This window comes from Euprymna scolopes, chromosome 15, assembly GCF_053919585.1.
Source record: "Euprymna scolopes isolate OS-2025 chromosome 15, ASM5391958v1, whole genome shotgun sequence".
Classification (NCBI taxonomy): Eukaryota; Metazoa; Mollusca; class Cephalopoda; order Sepiida; family Sepiolidae; genus Euprymna; species Euprymna scolopes.
The window spans coordinates 60,533,280-60,555,418 of NC_136496.1; the positions used below are offsets into that span (position 1 = coordinate 60,533,280).

General features: G+C 33.8%; 1 protein-coding gene across 2 annotated transcripts in view; it reads left to right on the forward strand.

Moving 5' to 3' along the window:
• LOC145293841 (galectin-4-like) overlaps positions 1–13,090 on the forward strand; it is a 115,530-nt gene extending 102,440 nt beyond the window's left edge. For both annotated transcript variants that reach the window (XM_080140514.1, XM_080140515.1), the window contains 5 exons: positions 448–567; positions 2,503–2,591; positions 5,556–5,748; positions 6,709–6,868; positions 12,763–13,090. In XM_080140514.1, coding sequence (XP_079996640.1) covers positions 448–567; positions 2,503–2,591; positions 5,556–5,748; positions 6,709–6,822 — 516 coding nt within the window. In that variant the 3' untranslated portion in view covers positions 6,823–6,868; positions 12,763–13,090. The remainder of the gene's footprint in view (positions 1–447; positions 568–2,502; positions 2,592–5,555; positions 5,749–6,708; positions 6,869–12,762) is intronic.
• The last annotated feature ends 9,049 nt before the right edge of the window (positions 13,091–22,139 follow it).

The window sequence follows — 22,139 nt, forward strand, 5'->3', positions numbered from 1 at the left end:
AAAAACGCTTTTCTTCATTTGTGGCTGCTTTTTTAGTGATTTCTAAAAATGTACTAATGATTTTTTTAAAACCCTCGATGATTTTTGCAACCACTGTTAAAGGGATAAATACAATGACAGTCATCTCTATCTACTGAGCAACTGCTGCTAATGTGTCAACAAGATGAACAGCTGTTTCTGTTGATGAATATGTAACCAAAACTTTCCTATACAATAAAAAAAAAATATATCCAAAATAAAAAATGATTAGAAACAGCATAAGATTTTGAAAAAATGTTTCTTCAGAAATGAATAAAATATTTTCACATGAAGGGTGCATCCATTTATTCATAAAGTTTCATATTGGATGTTCTGTCATTTATAAAAACTAAACAAAACTCATGTAATTCAGCTTTTTATTGTAACTGAAGACTGAATTGAACGTTGATATATTTTCTTCCATTTCAGATATACGTTAATGAAAGGTCTTATGCCAAGTTCTATGTGCGACAGGACATTGATCATGTCTATGCTATCAACACTGGTGGTGATGCTAGCTTCTATCAAGTAAAAATACTCAGACGTATGGTAAGTGTTAGAAAATTATTTAACCGGTTTGTGTTAATTATAAACTCACATGAGAATTACAAGAAAAAAAAAGCTGCGAGGTATGCCAATTGTATTTTTTTACTTTTTAATCATATTAACTGAATTGACTTATTAAACTTTAAATAAAATTAACAAGCATTTTCTTTTTAATAAAGTTAGTCAGCACATTTTAGAAGATTACAAAATTTTAAAAAATTCAATTTCAACTGAAATTTTATTAGTTAACAAGTAAGACCATCACTGAATAAGTCTTGGTCCTAAATAATCAAACAATAAATTTTAGGCGAAATCTTACTTTATTCATCAACAGAATCTTATGTTTCTCCAACAATTCGGTGCCTTTTTCTTTTTTCTTTCTTTTTTGTAAAACCATTTGCCCTTGACTTCAAAAATGTACTTTCCCTGGTGCATTATGAAATCAGTAAATAGCAAGTAGTCGTTAGGGATCAGATTCGGAGAGTTTAGAAGCAGTTCAAAGGATAATTCATGTAGTTAGTCCATAGTTTCAGTTGACTTGTGTCACTGTACATTGTTCAGTTAAAGGAGCATTTTTTCTTCATTTGTCGTTGTTTTTTAGTGATTTTTTTTCGTCAAATGTACTAATAATGCTTCATGGTATTTATTTATAATTCATCATTTTATCAATATAACTGATGAACGAACTACTTTACACATACCAAAATATGAAGGCCAAAACCTGATGTTTGTATCTTTGGTTACTTTGGAGGGTTTTAATCTGCTACTACTCACTAAGCTGGCTGCAAATTTGATCCGAGAATGAAGTGGTGGATAACTTTTTCGTCCTTCGTCACCTTTTGACACAATTTACTTTTTTGTTGCAACAAAACCATTGTAAACATTGCAACAAAACCATTGTAAACATTGCAGCAAAACCATTGTAAACATTGCAGCAAAACCATTGTAAACATTGCAACAAAACCATTGTAAACAAGCTGTTGGTTTTGATTGTGAGCAAGCATGACACCCACTTTGAACACAACTTTCTCATTGACAAATGTTCACACAAAATGACAAATGGACTTCTCTGCAAGCAGAGCTTCCAGGTATCAACAAATACGACAATCCTCTCTCCAACCCCTGTTTGCTAGACACTGAGCAACGATATCTTTACTTGAAAATATAATGCTTCAAGAAGACTTTTAATAGTCAACCTTTATTACTTTAATATTACTTTCTTCATCGTGGCATTTGTCAATCTATACTTAATAATATAAGTGATTATAATTTATTTTTTTTGTAAAGTGTTTTTTCAATGATATTTCACTCTTTCTGTATACAGCTTTTTGCTTAGAAGCTTAATGGCATTTAAATATTGTTATATTTAACAAATGCTATTAAGTATGCATATATATTGTGTATATAATCATTTATTATTTATCGAAGAGTTTTGTTTTCCTTGCATTAGAGATTATTATAGGAGATTAGCAAAAAGAAAAAAAAGCTTGTTCTTGCTAGATCCACTCATAAGGTCATTTTTAAAAATTTAATGTGATAGACATAAATTCATACAGCCCAGAGTGATGATCATCAGAAGAAATTTTGTGTGGACATCTTAAATAATTAATTTATTAATATTTTATGTCTATTATCATCTCATTTCTAACTTAAACTATTTTTCAATTCACCCAGTGACCATAACTACACATTACATTGAAACGGTCTTCTAAATTTAAAACTTGTACATTACACCCAATGCTTCAAGCAAGCTGATAATGCTCTTATATATTTTAAGTTAAAATTGAATTGCCTTTGTCTCTTTTTGTTAGTGTTCTGTTGTTCTAGCTACCTAGAATCTAGATATCATTAATGATAGCCACAAAAGGTGAACACCCTTTATGAAGCTATATAGTCTGATTCTAATAGAACTTAAACACATAATTTTTATTTTCTTAGGAACCTCCTTATATTGAGGAACTTCCAAGCCCACTGGATTATGGCCGTTGGATTCATGTCACTGGAGCTGTCATCAAACACCAAGAAAGGTATGTTCACTTATTTTTATTGGATCACTATTTACACTTTGTATTGAAAGAAAAGCAAACCACATCATCACATTTACTTGTTGCTGTTGACTATTCTATTTAACGCTGTCCAAATACTTTGAACTTGTTTGTGCATTCACTGTACACATGTGCTTGCTGTCTTCATTCAAATTCTGTGCTTGATTTCACCTTTGTATGACCTTTGTGTCAATCATGATATCTGTCAGTGATATAATAAAGGATTTACCATTTCGAATAAGATTGCAACATTAGTTTTAAAACAAGTAACAATATTTTATTTTCTGAAGTTAGAATATCTGGTTTTGTTACCAAACAACATTCACTTCTAACCAGACACAAAGCAGATCAGTCTGCTTTAATTCCTGATTTTATCCAGCACTGGTCTTAAACAATATACTTGAGTCCAACTGAGCACAAACAGGTCCACTTATCTCTTCCTCTCAAACCGACAGGGGTTCAACTGATCCATCTCTTCCAAGTTTGCTGAAATATATAGATAACTTTCATTTGAAGTTGACCATGCAGCCTCCCTACATGTAGATGATCTGTTTTATCACTGAACATAAAATCTTAGAAACCAGGAGATCTACAGGGTGGAATGATAAAAATTATCGCTCTAGAAAAGACTACATAATTCCATTTGTGTTTGATGAAAGCTGGTTTTCTCTTGTTGCAAACCATCTACTAGTTTGCCAGTTGTGTACAAATCTCAAGAGCAGTAGGAGCTTTCTATCATGACTGAAAGTGACACAATGTTCAATGAGCGAGATCGGAGATGTGTCACTGTACAACTCATGCTCTCTACCGATCCAAGTTATGACAACAGAACCATTGCCAGCACCCTCAGAATGCATTGCTGGATTGCCATGAATAATAGGGACATGTCAAAGGTGATGGAAACTGTTCCCGGCCACAGTTATGGTCTTTGGTGTAGTTTCAAGTGAGGGCCACATCATGCCACCTCACATCTGCGAAATCCGCTTGAAAGTCACACCTGGATGTGCTGAAGAGTGTGGTTATCCTCTGGTGCAATCAGATGGCCACTAGCAGACCCTGTATGTGACAGCAGGACTTGGCACTGGCCCACAGTCCAAAGAGACTCGAGCTTGAAAGAGTGCTTCAACTTTGTACCCTTCTCACTACCCCCTTCCTCCCCCTACCTGAACACGCGAGACTGCTTCATTTGGTTATACATCAAGAATATCACCCACATGACCTCCCACAGCACCAAAGCCAGCCTAATCGCTAAGTATTGCCGAGCTCTTGACAGTGCTAGTGGAAAAAGCATGCTCCCAGTTCTGGACCCGTATTAAGGTGGTGATTGAGGTTGAAGGTGGCTACATTGAATAGGTGTCAGCTGTACTACATAAGTTATCTGAATGGATTTTTTTTTTTTTTTTTTTTTCAATAAATTTTACAATAAAGCTGTAGTGTTGTTTTCTTTAGGGCGACAAATTTATCATTCTTATATTATCTAGATTGAGCATTAATTCTGCAGAATTTCTAGTGGCCTATGCAATCCTGTTTTCAAGAAATTAATATTTCCAATAGCTCTTCTGATATTTTGGTTCATCTCTTCTCTAATATTTCTCCCAATGCAGTCCTACCGTCTAGCACATGCATCTAAACATGCATCATTGTGCATGTTTGCATCTATACTTAATTGTTAATTGATTATGACCTGATTAAGTACATCCGATTAGAAGATTGGAGGAGCTACCCCATACTGCTATTACCAACATGTCCATGCTAACCCAATGGGGTAGTACCTGCTAGGGTCTCATTTATAGGTTCAACAGAATCTGTTCCAGTCATAACACTCAACTGCTTTAGACAGTCGTGGGCAATATATTTGATTCTATCCAACCCAATCACCTGAAATAAATAATTTTTACTTTTTTCTTTCTGCTTAACCTCTTTTGCATTCCTATCTACCCCCTCCTCCCAACAATCCAGGATATAGCTGAAAACTACATCAAGTTGTGAGTCCCCAATTTGGAGCTTTGGAAAGCATGGAGTCACCCTTTACTTATGTCTCTTAGACCCTCTCCAACCTAGAGTGGTAATATCTGTCAAAACTCTATCTAACGGTTAAATAAAAACTATCATTGATAGACTATTTGTTTATAAAATATACATCTCCAAAAGAAATTGGCAAATCAATTGTATACTGAACTGAAGTGGCACTCACTATAAGTATATATACTGACTTGCACTAAAGGAGGAAGTTTCATGGGAATATCAAATTTACAAGCTATACCCACTTGCTTGTGTCCCTGTCAATGGAGATGATTATGTTAGACTTTTGAAGTTTTTGCAGAGAGCTGTCAACGTCCTCTTACAAACAGTGCCTAGTATTCCCAAATGGTCACCCATATGCTACTGATCAGGTTCAATGTTGCTTAACATTGGTGATCTAATGAGAACTGACGTCCTGCTTATGCTGTATATAAACCAATCATATACAAAACGTGTACAGTTTTAGCAGAACATGACGAAACAATGGTTGTTATACCATTAAAATCAGCAGCCAATACATTAACTATCTCTTCTTCAAAGTTAAACTTTTTTGTTTTTATAGCTTTGTACATCCCTTCCTTCTCTATTGAACTTAAAAGGTTTACTTTTTAGCTAATCCATTTAGAGTCCAGGAAATTGAATGCTGATGATACATTCGGGCTTGGTTTGCCTGAAATGATTGCATCTTTCTGTCCCTTTTTATTAGTAGTTCCTTACATCAAATGGATTCATGCTATTTTCTGGAGCTATTTTAAAAAAAGTTTGGTAGTGTGTTTAAAGCAGGTGGGAACAAATACATCATAGAAATAGATGAATGCATTGTTTTTGTTTTCACAACTTCGTTTGATCTTAACTTAAAACCCATCATCCAGCTAACGTTTTATCTTCACTTCAGATTTGATGTTTGATTATTTGTTCTTACAGGTTCCATATTGATCTACACAGTGGTGATAATATTGCCATGCATTTCAACCCCCGCATACCTGACCAGGTTGTTGTCCGCAATTCTTACCTGGATGGAGAATGGGGAGAAGAAGATAGAGAAAATGATTACTTCCCCTTTGAGGAATCTGAACCTTTTGACATCTTCATCTCTTGTCAACCTGATGCTTATAAAGTAAGAGTGAAAAAAATTTTTTTTTTTTTAAATTTACCCCAAATAAGATATATTGCCACTGAAGTGTAAGCTGTTACTAATGATAGGAGTGAAACTTAAAATGAAAAAAATTGGATGGGGAGTTGGGCAGCAAGATGTTTGTTCAGATAAAATTTAAATTTATGTATCTTGTAGTTGGAAAGCAAGCATTCCAGAAAAACTAATCGTAATACTTAAAGGTTTCAAAATTTCAAATTTTGAAGGGTCCAAATAGTGTTGGGACAATTTCTAAATTTTTTCCTATTCCGATTCCAGGAAAATGTTGATTAACGATTCCGATACCAAGTATGATTCTGATTCCTGTGGAATTGTTGTTTTGAAATATATCATTATATAATAGAAAGTTTTTGTGCAGCGAAAAAATTTGGTACAGCGAAAAAGTGGAAATACAATTAAGAGAATTTCGAAAATGATTTGATTTTTTTCGTAAAATTTCTTTCATTGAAGATATTTTAACCATGAATTAAACATGCACCATGAACTTAATAACAATCAATTTCAGGAGTTATTTTATATATTAACAAATATAAAGAAAAAGGGCGGACGTACACTAAGGCTACCCCAGTAGCGAAATACGCATCGGCTCCGATGTTGTACGTTGTTCGACTGAGGGAGAAGTTATTATTTTTACAAGGAAAGAATTTTTGCTTGTGTGACCTAGTTTTTTAAAATTTATTTTGGCTTCAAATTTGTACATGGTTTTTTGTCATGATTTTATCTGTTTTTAAAAGAACTATTTAATGGATTAAATAAAAATGCACCAATTGAAAAGTTGCATCTTAAGAATGGATCCATTATTTTCAATTGTCTGTCCATCCATTTTTCTCTGCTGTATCAAAATATTTTTCCTTGTTAAATGAAACAATTGCATTTTGTAAAATTTCTGTTAATATATTTCTTTTTTTTTTTTTTTTCTTTCAGATTTATATCAATGGAGTTTTCTTTGCGGATTATCCACACAGATTTCCATGTCAAAGTGTCACTCATTTACTTGTTGGAGAAGGAGCCCATTTCTTTGAACCTGAAATCTTATAAATACCAACTACTCCACAATAAATACATATTTTCTTCTTTAAAACAGGTGAGAAGTGAAATCTAGGCCCTATGCATGTACACATACACTAATAAGATTCAAATCCACCAAATAAAACATGTACTAACTATAATGCAAGAGGGCACATTACATAAAATTATGATGCAGGCTCTCAAACACTAATGTGCATTGTTTTAATCATATTTTAGTTTCATTTCTATAAATATAGCTCGATATATGAAAGGCCTTCATTATGATTTGGCACAAGTTTGTTCACTATGTGAAAATGTTCTCTCAACAATCAAATCTTTTCTTTCTAATATGCTTATAAAAGTACCTATTTACTATGCCTCCCCACGGGACAGAGTTAGACACCAGGGTCGTTTTTTAACGTGGAGAAAAGGTACAAAAATAAAAAATTGTCTCAGTCGTGAAGGACTGATCCTCCACCGAAAGAGAACAAGAAATGGAAGTGCAGCATCTGAAGAACAGATGGTATTTATTTGCTCCCCCACCAAGCAAATTAGGCACAAGGCCGATTTTTAATGTGAGGAGTGAAGGGGAAATGGGGACCAACTCCCCGGGGAGTAGAGGGGTTGGATAGTGACAATTGGTATGAAGGGTTGCCCCTACATTGACCAAGGTCTTATATGTGAGGTTGCCCACACATATGGTCTTTGCTTGCAGTATCTGTCGGAACAGATACTACACTTTGATCTTGACCAAAAGATGCTTATAAAAGTACCTATTTACAATGCCTCCCCATGGGACAGAGTTAGACACCAGGGTCGTTTTTTAACGTGGAGAAAAGGTACAAAAATAAAAATTGTCTCAGTCGTGAAGGATTTCTCCTCCACCGAAAGAGAACAAGAAATGGAAGTGCAGCATCTGAAGAACAGATGGTATTTATTTGCTCCCCCACTGAGCAAATTAGGCACAAGGCCGTTTTAATGTGAGGTAAAAACCAGCTCCCCTAAAAGTAGGCAAAAAGGGGGCACTCTGGTTACCAAAAATAATAATTGTCCCAGTATAGAGGGTTTCCCCTCCATTGACTGGTACAAATTATCTTAAGTGCAGCATCTGTCGGAACAGATGGTATTTATTTGCTCCCCCACTGAGCAAATTGGGCACAAGGCCGTTTTTAATGTGAGGTAAAAACCAGCTCCCCTAAAAGGGGTCACTCTGGTTACCAAAAATAATAATTGTCTCAGTATAGAGGGTTTCCCCTCCATTGACTGGTACAAATTATCTTAAGTGCAGTATCTGCCGGAACAGATGGTATTTATTTGCTCCCCCACTGAGCAAATTAGGCACAAGGCCGTTTTTAATGTGAGGTAAAAACCAGCTCCCCTAAAAGGGGTCACTCTGGTTACCAAAAATAATAATTGTCCCAGTATAGAGGGTTTCCCCTCCATTGACTGGTACAAATTATCTTAAGTGCAGTATCTGCCGGAACAGATGGTATTTATTTGCTCCCCCACCGAGCAAATTAGGCACAAGGCCGATTTTTAATGTGAGGAGTGAAGGGAGGGGGGAGGGAAAAAGGGGACCAGCTCCCGAGAGGTGGGAAATGGGAGCTGGTTAATGGTCAGGAATGTGGGGTTGCCCCCACATCTGGTCTTTGCTAGTCATAGCTAGTCATAGCTTGCAGTATCTGCCGGAACAGATACTACACTTTGATCTTGACCAAAAGATGCTTATAAAAGTACCTATTTACTATGCCTCCCCACGGGACAGTTAGACACCAGGGTCGTATAAAAGTAGTTGGGTGACAAAAATCTGAAGCATATAGCATTAATACCGGTATAGCTCAAGGATCAAATCTGGATCAAGCCCTCTTCCTGATCTTTAAAAGTGACGATGCAAATCACATTCTGAGATCATTTGTTGACATCTATGCAGATGACATATGGCAGAACTTTGAAGAGCATTGATGGTCATGATCTTTGTCATTTTTTTTCTTCTGCTTTGGATCACATGGTATAAAGAATGAAAAAGTAGCATGTTAATTTTAACTTTTTTTTTTTTTTTTTTTTTTTTTTTTAAAATCAACCTTCTCTTTCACCACTAATGCTAATTTCTTCACTTCACCTCTGCCGAAACGAATAACTTTTTTAATGAGGAAGCTCACTTTTATTATAAGCTTCTAAGACTAACTCGGATTTGTAATGGAAGACTTGCATAAAGTTACGGTTGCTGAAAAAAAATGTTTGAATTATTTTACCGCTTCAAAAATTACTCCTGATACAATCCTCCACCTACATAAGAGCCAGTACATACTAAGATGGAGTACCAATGTCATATCTATAGTGGAAGGTGTCCCTTGGAGCACTTATTTGTCTTGACAGTTCAAAATTGATTTCGTAATCTAGTGAAAAAATCTCTTATCCCTATAATTTTTTTCACACAGATATTGCTAGCCTCTTTTTCATTGTATCCTTATGTTTATAGTAGGTGCTCAACTCGGCTGCAATCTCTGGTCTCTCTATTAAACATTTACAGCAAGAATTAATCTAATTACAACTTTCCTTCCTCCTCTTTTTTTTACCAGAAACCAAATAAAACTACTATGAGCAAAATGTCTTTTTTATACAACATCTAATTTGTGGAACAAGATAGCATGAGTCTGCTTTTTAAGACTACAGCATGGTCGTTTTCAAGTCTAATGTAAACAAATACTTAAGTTTTCTTGGATAATCTTAGTAACCTTCTGCTCTTTCTGCCAATAGTTTTCAGTCATCCTGTGGTGGTGATCGTTGTCTAACTGGTGATCTCTTTAACCTTTATCCTTGATAAATATTGACCCATCAGTTAGAAAGCATGCTAAATATGATCATGCATACAAAAACTAAGTGATGCACACACAAAGACTAAATAAAATATACTCGCAGTAAAATAAAAAAACAAAAAATCATGCAAAAATAAAATGCAATATTTAATATCTAGTTTTCTTGATTAAAATGTTCTTTTCTTAATATTACAAGTTAATGCTGTTAAAAACAGCTAACATTTTAAGTGTTCATATAAAAAATAGAATTGGATTTGATCAAAACTGATGTCACTTAAATGAAATTTCCCGTAGAAACCGTGCATGTAATTTACTACTTTTTTTTTTTTTTTTCTAAGTTTGGAACTTAAAAAAAATGAAACTTGCATCTAATTATCATTATTTGATGTTTTTACATATTAAACTAGATCTTCGCATCTTGATTTACATATTAAACTAGATCTTCGCATCTTGATTTCTATCTATATAAATAAAATGAACTCATTTTTTCCCGTCTGATTTTGACATTAATAGGATTAAAAATCAAGATATTTCATGCAAATATAATATGCACAAACGGCAGAACAATATCTGAGGTGTGTTATAGGCTTATTATTTCTCAAATTCCTCGATAATCTTAGATTTCTATACTTTTTCTGCTGAGAAGTCACGGCCAAAATCGGTTAAGATCAATGGAAGTGGTAAAATATTTTCTCTCTAATAAATTCCTCCTCCCCCTGCCACCACTTAACACCGTTTGGGGATCGTTCACAAGGAACAGTTGAGAAGAGAACACCGGTTTGGCTTCGTAGTTCTTTCATGTGAAGTTATTCAAAATCACTAAACTAAGCTGCAGTACTCTGTGGCGTAGTGGTTAGCGTGCTGGACAATTCACATTATATTTTCACGTTCGCGCCGACCTACCGTAGTCGTTTTTTTTTTTTTTTTTTTTTTCCTAAACAACTGGAATGGACTTTTCTTGGTGGCCGAACTGTTAACATTGCAGATGTTTTTTTTTTTGTTTTTTTTCACACTTTATTTTCCTACTTTTACTCATGACCCCGGGTTTGATCCTTCCTACTTACCTACCATAACATTTTTACCCCCCCCCGTCCCGGAAACAAACACTCGGGCAACGCCGGGTACCCCCGCTAGTTTACTAATAAACAATTATGAGGTTAAGCAAGGATTTGGTATGCCATGTCAAAATAATTAAATGTCATGGAAGTTCTCTCACATCCAGCCTATAGGTCAGATCCTGCTTCATTTGACTACATTTTATTCTGATAAATGCAACACTTGATGAAAGGTCATCGATCTGATTATTTCAATGAAGTTGGAGAAGCCCGACAAGAATTTTTCAATTCAAAACTAAATGATTGGTATTTTGATCACATTTGATAGCTTCAAACAGGTTGTTAGCGAAAAATCACGAATATTGAAAGCCTTTATTTTGAAGAATTATTTTGAATATATTATTGCATGATAAAAATTATTTTAACATGGTACACAAATATGGTGTACGTAGTGCAAGGTGGGAAAAAGCCTCGAAAACCAGCTTTCTTTTCACCAGCAAGGCTCAGATCGTTTTCTCCCAGTTGAAATTGATGGTTTTCTTTATCTCCAAGTCCCTTATTTTGATAAGCGCTAAGCACTGATTTTCACTCCAGATCTAAAATGGAAGATCTATATCCAAGCTGTTGCTCAGATTGCTAGAAAAATGGTTGCATTATTTTACTATTCCAGAAAGTACTTTATATGCTGTTGTCTGCATATAGAAGAGTCAGATACATCCTAAGATAGAGTACTTTTGCTACATCTAAAGAGGTGCTGCTCAGAGCAAAGTTCCTTGCTGTAATAAAGTACAAAATGAACTTCACAATCTAGTGGGGAGGATATTTTCTGTTCTTTTGTAGTCCTTTTCTCACAGAACGTATATGGCTAGTCTTTTTCTACTCTATTATTTTCATAGAAGATGCTTGACCGAGTTCAAATCTCGGATTCCTCTATGTAAAAGTTGTCTTGCAAAACTGAAAAGAGCTTTTCTTTTTTATATATCTAACATAAAAATAAATTTTATTCCCAAAAGCTTCCATTATCGCAAAACTACCATAACGCAGTTGGTAACATAGTTGCCTTCAATTCCAATGTTAAATACTTTTCATGAACTGCCATTATAAGTAATTAAATTTTATTCATTCCATTATCTTCAATCCTTTCATAATATTCTTTATCATTTAATTGACAATCGGTTCCCCCCTCATTAACCCTTATTTTTGAATGATGACTTGTTAGTAAAAACAAAAATTTAATCAGATTGTGTTCAGACTTCTCTTGCAAATATGTATTTCACATAGAAAATTAATGCTTGCAGTTATGTATTTTTAAAAAAACTTAAACAAACCATAAAAAGAATTATGCATAGTATTGAATTTAGAAGTTTATTTTCCCAGAAAATGGATTTTAAAAAATTTTATCACTAGTAAAATATGAAGTCTCGTTATTGAAATCTCGTAAAGCATCGACTTTACTAGTGGGATTACTTCTGTATAATTTAAACTAAATTGATTTTTAACCATAACTGAATAACTGTTTAGTTTGGCAAATGTTGGTTTGATTTGAATCAAATTCTGTAGAAGCGCCCTAGTGAAACCAGTGAAAATTCTACTGTTGTATCCTTCATCTATTTTATATTTCTGTCATGTTTTAAAAAAAAAATATTTCCATGGCCAGCATGAACAAAGACTCCATATTATTGAAACACTTGTTCCAACTGAAGCAAACATATCTAAGTATTCTATTTAATGTAGTTTCAGAATATGTCTGGTTATGGGAGTCAATTTCTAAAACACTTGTTGGATGTTGTGACATTTCCATTCTATGGCCGTCCATGATATTATTGTACCATATTTGAACAGATAAGACATTTTGATCTTAGCCAAAATTTTCATCTCCACAGCAAAATCTTATGAAAGTTAAAATGACTCTTTATTACATTGCATCTTCAGGCAATTCCATCTTAAAAAAAAAGAAGTGGAGAGTGATAATATATATATGCAAACATGAAATTAACTTATATATATATATATATATATATATATATATATATATATAAACAAATTTAATTTGAACATTTTGTGAATAATAAAATTATAATGTACTTATTCTCTTACAGGCACCTTGCAATGACACTACATAATCTCCATCCACCAACACAGCAACGAAGATGAAACCAACGATTGTTATGAATTAAGAGTCTTTTTGTTTTCTATAGAAATGGAAAAACGCTTTTTATTTTGGTTAAATATAAAATATTTTTTTTAGAATTTCAAAAGAAACAATAGAAAGTCTTTAATAACATTAAAATCTTGTCTCTAATCTTTTTTTATGATGCAAAACAGAATATTTTCTGGAAAAAATAAGTTAATGAAAAAGCAAAACCATTTTGCATTGTTTTATTTGCTTTGATTAATAAAATACTATTTGTTATTTTAACTTTAAAATTTCTTAAAATTCTTTTCTTTATTGTGTTCTGGTTTTGGTGGCGTTTTGGATTTATTTAAATCTTACATTGTTACAGAATTGTTTTTTTTTATGAAATAACCTAACAGAAGTTTATGTACAATAAAACAAACTTGAGAAAAAGATGTCATTTCACAGAGTGGAAGGTTCATTTTTATTTAATAGCTAAAATCTTTTTAATGTTACTCAAAAAGTGGCTGCGGTGAAGTAGGTAATGCCATACTTACGACCTGCATATGTTTAAGTTCAGTTCATCTTATTGGTCTATATTTACTTATGGATGTTGGCAACCTTCACATGATCTTTAATGCTTCACATGATCCTTTCACATGAATCCCACCTGCTCCTCGAAAGAATTAAAAACCAATGTTACGAGAAAAGAAAAAAAAAATGTGCCATTCTGATTCATACTTTACCTTCATTTATGTGTGAAATAAACTAAGAACCAAACTCTCTTTGCTTTCATCCTTGAACCCAACAATACCATTTGATTTTGACTATTTTAATAAATAAAAAAATAATACAAAAAACGAAAACATATTTGCTGTTTATGAATGTCAGACCCAAATTCAAAACTCCACTATATTGTAAACCCTCATACAAAATTAGTATCACTATTGAATTCCTCATAAAAATCCTGTAGAAAAATTGTTTAATTTTAGCATAGAACTTTTTTTTTTTTTTTTTTTTTTTTTTAAACCTCAAACAATGCAGATTACCACTTGGAACATAAGGGGCTAACATTTGGGATCGTGTCTAACAGGGGAGTTAAGTAGCAAGATGTCTGTTAACATTACCTTTTAAACTTCTGCAGTTTAAAAGTAATATTTCCTTAGTCAAGGAAATAGGGAGGGAATTAAGTTTAGCAGCCTGAGGATAGAAGCTATTAGAATAGAAGGCCTTCTGGCATTGAGAGACCTCAACAGTGTAGGAATGGGATTTTGCTTGTTGAGGGAGCACAAATGCTATGAGTTCATCAGAGGACATTCCATTAAAATACTTATTTTACAAGTACAGGAATACAATACTGTGTGATGGGACAGAGGTTGAAGCATGACTGACAGTATGTGACCTATTAAATTGGAGACTTTTAAACCCTGTCACAGAGTGAAACTAGTAGTATATGTACCAGCCCAGATGTGTAATAATAATCCATACAAGTGCGAATTGTGGCTTTGTAATATAGGATGCCCTCGCAGTAGAGGGAGCCTATCTTCTTTGGAGCAGCTTTGGCAATGTCCTCTGCATTTGTTGCCTGTGTAAGCTAGACCGCAATGTTTATATCAATCGCTGGTTGAAGTTTTTAAAAATTTTATTTCATTTTTTTTTTGTAGTTAAAGAAAAGAAGCTTAGTTATAGTAGCATTAAATATTAACCATTTATGGCCCAATTCCACTATAGATGGAATACAATTTTCTGGGATTTCTGCCATGGCTTTGGATATGTGTACATTGGTTGTTCAACCCCTTATCTCATCCCACAGTATTGCATCCTTGTACTTGTGTCTTCAGCAAATATATTTATCTCAGATACAATTTTATCCGGAAGGTCATGTTGATTATTACTGCTCTAGCTTCCCCTGCTGTATCCAATGTATCTAATGCATTGTATATACATTCAGAGATGATTAAAATATCCGCAGTTGAACTTGCCTAAATCCGTACTGCTGGTCAGAAAGAAGCTTAACATTTACAACATGGTGGATACGTACTTGATTGATTAAATGCTCAAAAATTTTAGCGAAGAGATGGTGATAATTTTATGGATCGGTTCTTCTACTAAACCAAGTAAGCAAGACTTTGCTAGGCATATGTTGAAGAGGATAGAAGCTAGCTCAGTAGAGCATTTCTTTATTAGGAATTTTATTAGTGTGGTAGGGATGAGATCAGAGCCACACGACTTGTCTAAGGTTTTATATCCTGGGCATGAAAAGGGGTGATTTTTCAGATCTGAGTATGGCTTCTTTCGGCAAAGGGAAATTTGGTGAAGGGAGTTATTTGAGGAGTATATAGTGGAGTTAGAGGCGAATACTGAGCAAGTAGGTCGACTTTCTCGGTTGCTGTGCAAGCGACCTAATGGCTGTTGGTTAGTGAATGAATTTTTGATTGTCCCATATTCACCACACTACTATAAATTTTCCACAAATCATGAAATCCTATTTTATGTAATGTGATAGATTTCCTGATCACTTCAGTATGCCTTCTCTTGACTGCGACTATTTCACTCTTAAAAGTATTTCAAGCCTATAAATTTTTTGTTTATTTCTGCTTTACTCGTGACTGACGAATTTGCAGAATGCAAGCTGCCTTTGTACAATGAATGCTGCACAAGAAAAGTAGGGCTTGCTATAATACTTCTGTTTGGGAACATCTGCTTCAATACTTGCTTTGCACAATTCAGTTGTCTCATTGCCACACTGTTCAACAGGAAAGAAATTAGTAGTTGATAAGCCATCTCTGTATTCTCTGATGTCTTCACAACCAGCCTTTTTGAAGCATCTTAATATTTTGGGCAATGGCTTCTCAGTTTGGGGTCAAGAACTTTGTGATGTCAACCAATATCACAAGGTGATCAGCATTTCCAAGTAGATTATGGGCATTTGTCACACAATCCTTGGGTGCTGTAGTTAGAAAAACATCTAAAAATGAAACTTGCTGATCTACACTATCTATGAGGACGTGACTGTTAAGATAGAGATGCTATGTGTGCTACTACCTTGAGAAACCAAGACACTACTGTGGTGGTGGTAAAATCCCCAAATACAAGTACTTGGGTGTTAGTATCTAAAGAGTGCTGTATTTATACTGTCAAAGTTGATTAGGGTATAGTCTTGATTGAATGGCAGAGAAAATATAAGTAATTAATGTTGTAAGGTTTATCTAAAGCATATAGAAGCCTGGTCCTCTGATTTTAAACTGTGCCTTTTCGTTAATGGGATGGTGTTGCAAATTTGGACTCAAAGTCCATGCACATATCTATCAGTCCTCAAGACGGGAAAGTATCTTCTCATGTTAAAATAAAATGTGTTCTTGAGACACCACATATTTAGTGAACATTTTCTTTTTTTCTTTTATAAATAAATATGTGCATGTAAGAATAGATTCTGCTCTTAATTCATCGGAACTAGTTATTAAAACTATAATTCAAACTCTTTCTCAATTTATTACCAATCGTACAATATTTTTACAGATGTAAAATGAGATTTATTGATGGCTTTGAAGTGTGTTTTTCAAATATTCTTTGTTTTGAAGTGTGAAGAAGCAAAACTTTGACTGTAAATTGGATGATGTAAAAAAGTCTTGTAGAACAACTCCTGTTAACCTTCAATATGTAACGTAGTACACGCAATACATTTACACAAGTAGACCAACATGTTGTAGCTTTAGTCGCAAAGTAGACAAAGAATAGAAAGAACTTCAACTCGCTTTTTCCTGTTGTAACAACATTTGATTCTCCCTTCATGCGTGATTTTTTTTTTCTTATGACTGACGTCACCCACGTCTCTAATGTGATCGTCTTCTCTCGTGTGCTCTCTCTTTTTTGTCTTTTTCATTACTGTGACATTATTTTGCATTTCGTATGCCTTTGCATATGCGTGTACATGCTCTGTTATTTCCTTCATATCCTAAACAGAAATATTTACAACAATTTAATACTTGCTCGGAGGTAAAGCAAAAAAAACCCCAAATTAAAATTCTAGGCAAAACATGGATACATATAAAATGTCTCGATGCATAGTCCGTTCAACCCTTTCACTTTACCATTTGTTTCCTTTTCCCTCCGTAAGAAATTGTTTTCCTTTATTTACTATTTTTCATTTGTAAAAAGAACGAGAAAAGGGAATTCCAATGTATTTCTCTAAATATTTAATGACATCTTAATTAATTTAATTTTAATACGTTGTAAGGGGGGAAAAGTCTGTTTCCTGTTTCAATAATGAGAATGTAGTTTTTTTTTTATTTTCCAGACATTATCCGTGCCCCTGACTTAATCGGATATCAGCATATTGCACGACAATTATTGCAATTTCCTGTTTTTGTCACTCATTTTTTATCTTCGACAGCAAGTCTAATACAAGCACTGTTTATTCACTAATTACTTCTAATTTCCACCATTTTTTAAGTTACTTTTGTTTGCAATCCAAACTATCAAAAGTCTAGTCACTAAATTTTGATGCCTAAGTTACATTCCATACCTGCGGAAATTTGATTTGTTGTCCGAATCCTTTTGGCAGCTTTCGGGCTATGTCCACAAACCAATTTTTCATAATGTACATCTTCCATTTCTGAATCAGTAAGTACCTTAAATACTTAGTGAACACTTATCTTTCTACCACAGCGACAATGTAACTGTAGCATCTTTTTTTTTTTTCTAATAAAGAGCTTCAGTTTTATTATTAACAGATAATTCTGTTAACCTCAATGTCTTACTCAAGTAATTTCACTTGCCATTAATTTTAAAATAAAAAATGATTTTCAACTTATCTATTCTGTGTTAAGAATTCAAGTACAAAATACTGAAAAAAACAAAACAAAAACACCATAAGTCACTCAGCATATATCTTGCTAAGAATTCGATCCGTTGTTTATTTATTTATTTTTATTTATTTATTTTTTTTCAACTTTAGGGACTGTAAAATAAAAACTGGATACATTTAGTTTTTTTTAGCCGAAAGTCAATCCATGAACAGCTCTTAATACCAAATCACAGGAATAAAATGTGTTGATTCCTGCATGATTAATTTTAACTTCTTACTTAAAACCTAATAAGCTACTTAGTTTCATAGTCAGTTAATGAAGTGTCTCCAATAATATTAAATAACAGTGATAATGCTACAACTTTTGTCAAACATTAAAGATATTCATGTTAACCTAAGCTCTCCACAAAATCTGTTTTAGCAACTAAAAAATATGACTGATAAAACAAAAAAAAAAAATTCGAAAAAAATTGAGAAAAAATAAAACAATATTCAACACGGCTTACAATTTTTAATTAAAAATTTTTTTTTTCAAATTAAAAAGAATTTTTTTTTTTTTTTTTTTTTTTTTTTTTTTTACAGTTTTTTCTTTAGCTATTAGATTAATGTATGAGTATGACACTTGTGGCGTAAAGAAAATAGTTTTTTGTGACATAACAGAAACATTTCTATGAAAGTATATTGAAATGAAAAAATAATATAGATTTCTATGAGTCGTTCTGTTTATAATTGTTTATTTTTGAAAAAAAAATAACAAACTTACATCCATTGAATTATAAGTGGTTTGCCATACTTATAGGTAAATGAGCAACATTTTGATATCTTTTTTAAATGAAATTGTTAGTTGAGAGTACAGAATAGTTAAAAAAAACACTCTCCCCATGTTAAGAATGGCTTTTTAGAAAATGAAAATAAAATGTAACGTTTTTTTCATTTATTTTTAACAAACATTCATGACCCATTGGGTCAAATATTTAATTTATATGTTAATTAGTATTATTGCCCTTATTAAGACAATGTGGAAATGAATGATGTAAAAGAAAAAAAGCAGAAAGTATAAATTGGGATGCTGAAAACGTACACAGTAAAACAATGTCTTTTATTGTCGCGTTGATTCTTTATTTGTAACGCAAAATACAGAATAGTTGCAAAACATCCCCACCCTTCTCATGTTAAATAATAATTTCCAAATAATAACGTTAATATTTCAGTGATCAGGTCAAATTCTGCAAAAGTAGCGATTTGTGTTTATTTGTTTATGCTGGCATGGGTTTATGTTTTATGTACGCATGCGCAACAAGAAGTCGTAAACTGGATGTTGGGTTACAACACCCGTTACAAGGTCTTTTGAGTTTTATAATTATATAGATTGATTTGAGTGATGGCCAGTCACTGGAGCAATTATGATTAGAAAAATAAACAATTAAATCGGGGGAAAAATGATTGACATATAATATCGCAAAAGGAATGTGGAAATAGATGTAAACATGATTTTTGGTTTGCATAAACAAATTACTAGATTGGTCTGAGACATGTGATATGTAGATTTGGGGAGATCCTAGGCAGTCGTTAGCTAGACATCAGAGAGAACGGGTGACTCAAAAAGAGGAGTTGGTCTCTCCATGGCGCGGAGGTGGCAGCGTCATCTCAGGAAGCCAAGTTGTAAAACATAATCTCTGAAGATGCCGGCCAGATCATGAAAGTAAATGTTCAAAAATAATTCAGGTATGTGCTGTGTTATTTACATCTGTTAAAAACAACTATTTGTCTACAACTGTTTCGATACGTCCACGTCAATCGTTTCCTGTTAGAACTGTTGCATAAATGTGAAAATATACACACTAGATGGTCAACTAAATGATATGACATATATACATACACACATTTACACATACATGAATATAAAAAAAGATAAACCCCACTATTCAACATATACGACTGTGACGTCATCTAAGTCTCTAATGTGATTGTTTTCTCTAACATGCTCTCTGCTTTTTACAGTTTTTTTTTCCTTACAGTGACGTTATTTCGTATGTATATGTGTGGTCACTGACCCAATGGGACCTGTGCTTGTCCTTCGTAGTGGATTCTTTGCAAAGTATCTCGGCATAATAAGACCTGTTGATCGATTTGGTCGGAATCAATTTCACCTTCGGGTTGATATGCTGCTAGAAGTGAATAAATCTCATGCACACAAAAGGATTCGGTTAACTATTCTACTGGTTAATACAAGATAGATATACACAATATTTATATACAACTGTCCATATTTTATCAGGCTCCACTGAGCCCCTCAAAATAACAATCGATTGATTCTTATCTCTCGATATGGTGGTAGAGGAATGTGGAGAAGAGGTGAGTGACGACCCTTCGATGGTATTTGGTTTTCTCAAATTTCAGCTGGACTGCCAATTTTGGCGTGGGGACACGCTTATGTAGTGAGGTGACGGGATGGGTTGAGGCTGCTTCCTGGACCAATCGCAACCAATTACCTCAACTCAGGGGGATCCCCTATTTTCCCGTATGCACCTGCGATTCTGCAAACTCTCTCAGGTTCGTTTCTCACAATCAAAAGGTTAACCCATGACCTCTTGGTCTGGTACTGCACTCAGAGGCCAGACAACCCTGAATCAGCGCATGTTGGCATCGGAAACGAAATTATATTTCGTTATGTCTCTCAAAGTGACATCAAGTTGTCGTTTTCACTAAAACAATAAAATTTATAGCTTAAATCTTTTTCAGCAGGGTTGGTTGCCGTCGCCCGGGCATACAATGATACTTAGCGAATAAAACAATCATATGTGCCCGGCATTCTCCAGTGTTTCAGGAACCTCAGCCTCCCCCAAGTGGGGAGCCTAATCGCTCCCTAGGACAGTCACGTCACAGCATACGTGCGTCTACGCTCTATTACAAGTGTGTTAATGTGTTTGTTGTTATTGGAAAGTTACAATCTATTTTTATCAATTCATTTTAAAATTTTATTTTAAAAAAATTAGCTTTATGGAAATCAGAATTGTTCTTTTCAAAGTGTGGGTGTAATATATATATATATATACCCAGTAGAATCCTGGAATATGGCATTAATCCATTCTGGGGTTGGGATCGTAAGGTAAAATCGCCATATGGTGGGGCCTAAGTTAAATGTTATACAGTACATATTAAAAATTAGTAACAAAGTACAGTATATAAAACACATGTATATAATCAAATAATATAAATAACACTGTAAGCTGGGGCAAATACTGTAACCAAGGGCTGGAAAAACATTGTATTCCACACCATAACCTGGAAAAAAACCGTATCTTAAGGCTACCATATCTCGGGGTTCTACTGTGTGTGTGTGTGTGTGTGTGTATATATATATATATATATATTAGAAAAATATACATCCTAGGAAGTGTAAACAGACGAGTTTTTGCACCATTTTCTCAAAGGGCTTCCATTCCTTATTTACTCCTTAACATAAAACTAAATTATAGATATAGCCCACATATTCATCCAGCAGATATCTTCTAAAATTCATAATGATCAGTTAATTGGTTTAGGAGTAAATCATGTAGTTGCAAATATATAAACATAAAAATGTACTTTATAAAGATATTAGAAGAATACCTGTTCGAGAACGGGTAAAATTAATTCTCCAAACAGACCAGTTTTGTATTATTTTTACAAAGATTACTTTAAAAAAAAAAAAAAAAGTATTAGCATAGGTGCTCGGCCGTTGCCCGGGTGTTTGGAGGTGTGTGTTGAGCAAAAAAAAAAAAAGTGGTAGTAGGAAGGCAAGCTCGAACCCGTACCGCAAAGGAGGAAAAGAACGGGGGGAAAAAACATGACGTCTTTGCTGTTACGACCACCGCCAAACCAGAAGTGACTTAGGTTTAAATTAAGACTAGAAAATCGAAAAGAGGGGATGACTTTCGAAAACATCGTCGAAAAAGCGACCCCTCCCTGTAGAAAAGTACCCAGGTGAGGGTGAAGAAACTAATATTTTTAGCTATTATTAATTAATGGTTTTAGTATTTGTTGTTTGAAGGATCAAGCTTCAAACAATACTGATCTTGTGAAAATCCGTCACCTCTGTCAAAAGTTTTAGGCAGACATGCAAACATACATCCATAGATTTATATATTGGTAGCTCAAATTTTCGACCCAAACCAATTAAAAAGCTTGCCCTATCTCTGAATACCCTTTATGTCAAATTTCAAATGTTTAGACCAGAAATTGTCTGAGTAATTTGGTAGAGATCGCAGAGGTCAAATTTTTAAAAACTTTGACCCCTTAACATTTATTGTTTTGGGCTCAAATTAAGTTAGATCCATGTCAAAGGAACCTATATATAAAATTTCAATTGTTTATACCCAAAACTGTCGGAGGAGATTGGTAGAGTTCTCAAAGGTCAAATCGTTGAACTTTGACCCCTTAACAGCCAAATTTCTGTCCGAAAACGAATTACAAAGATTTTCCCAAATCTCCATACCCTGTATATAAAATTTCGTATCTGTAGACTGAAAATTGACAGTTATTGTGTAGGAAAATGTACACACACACACACA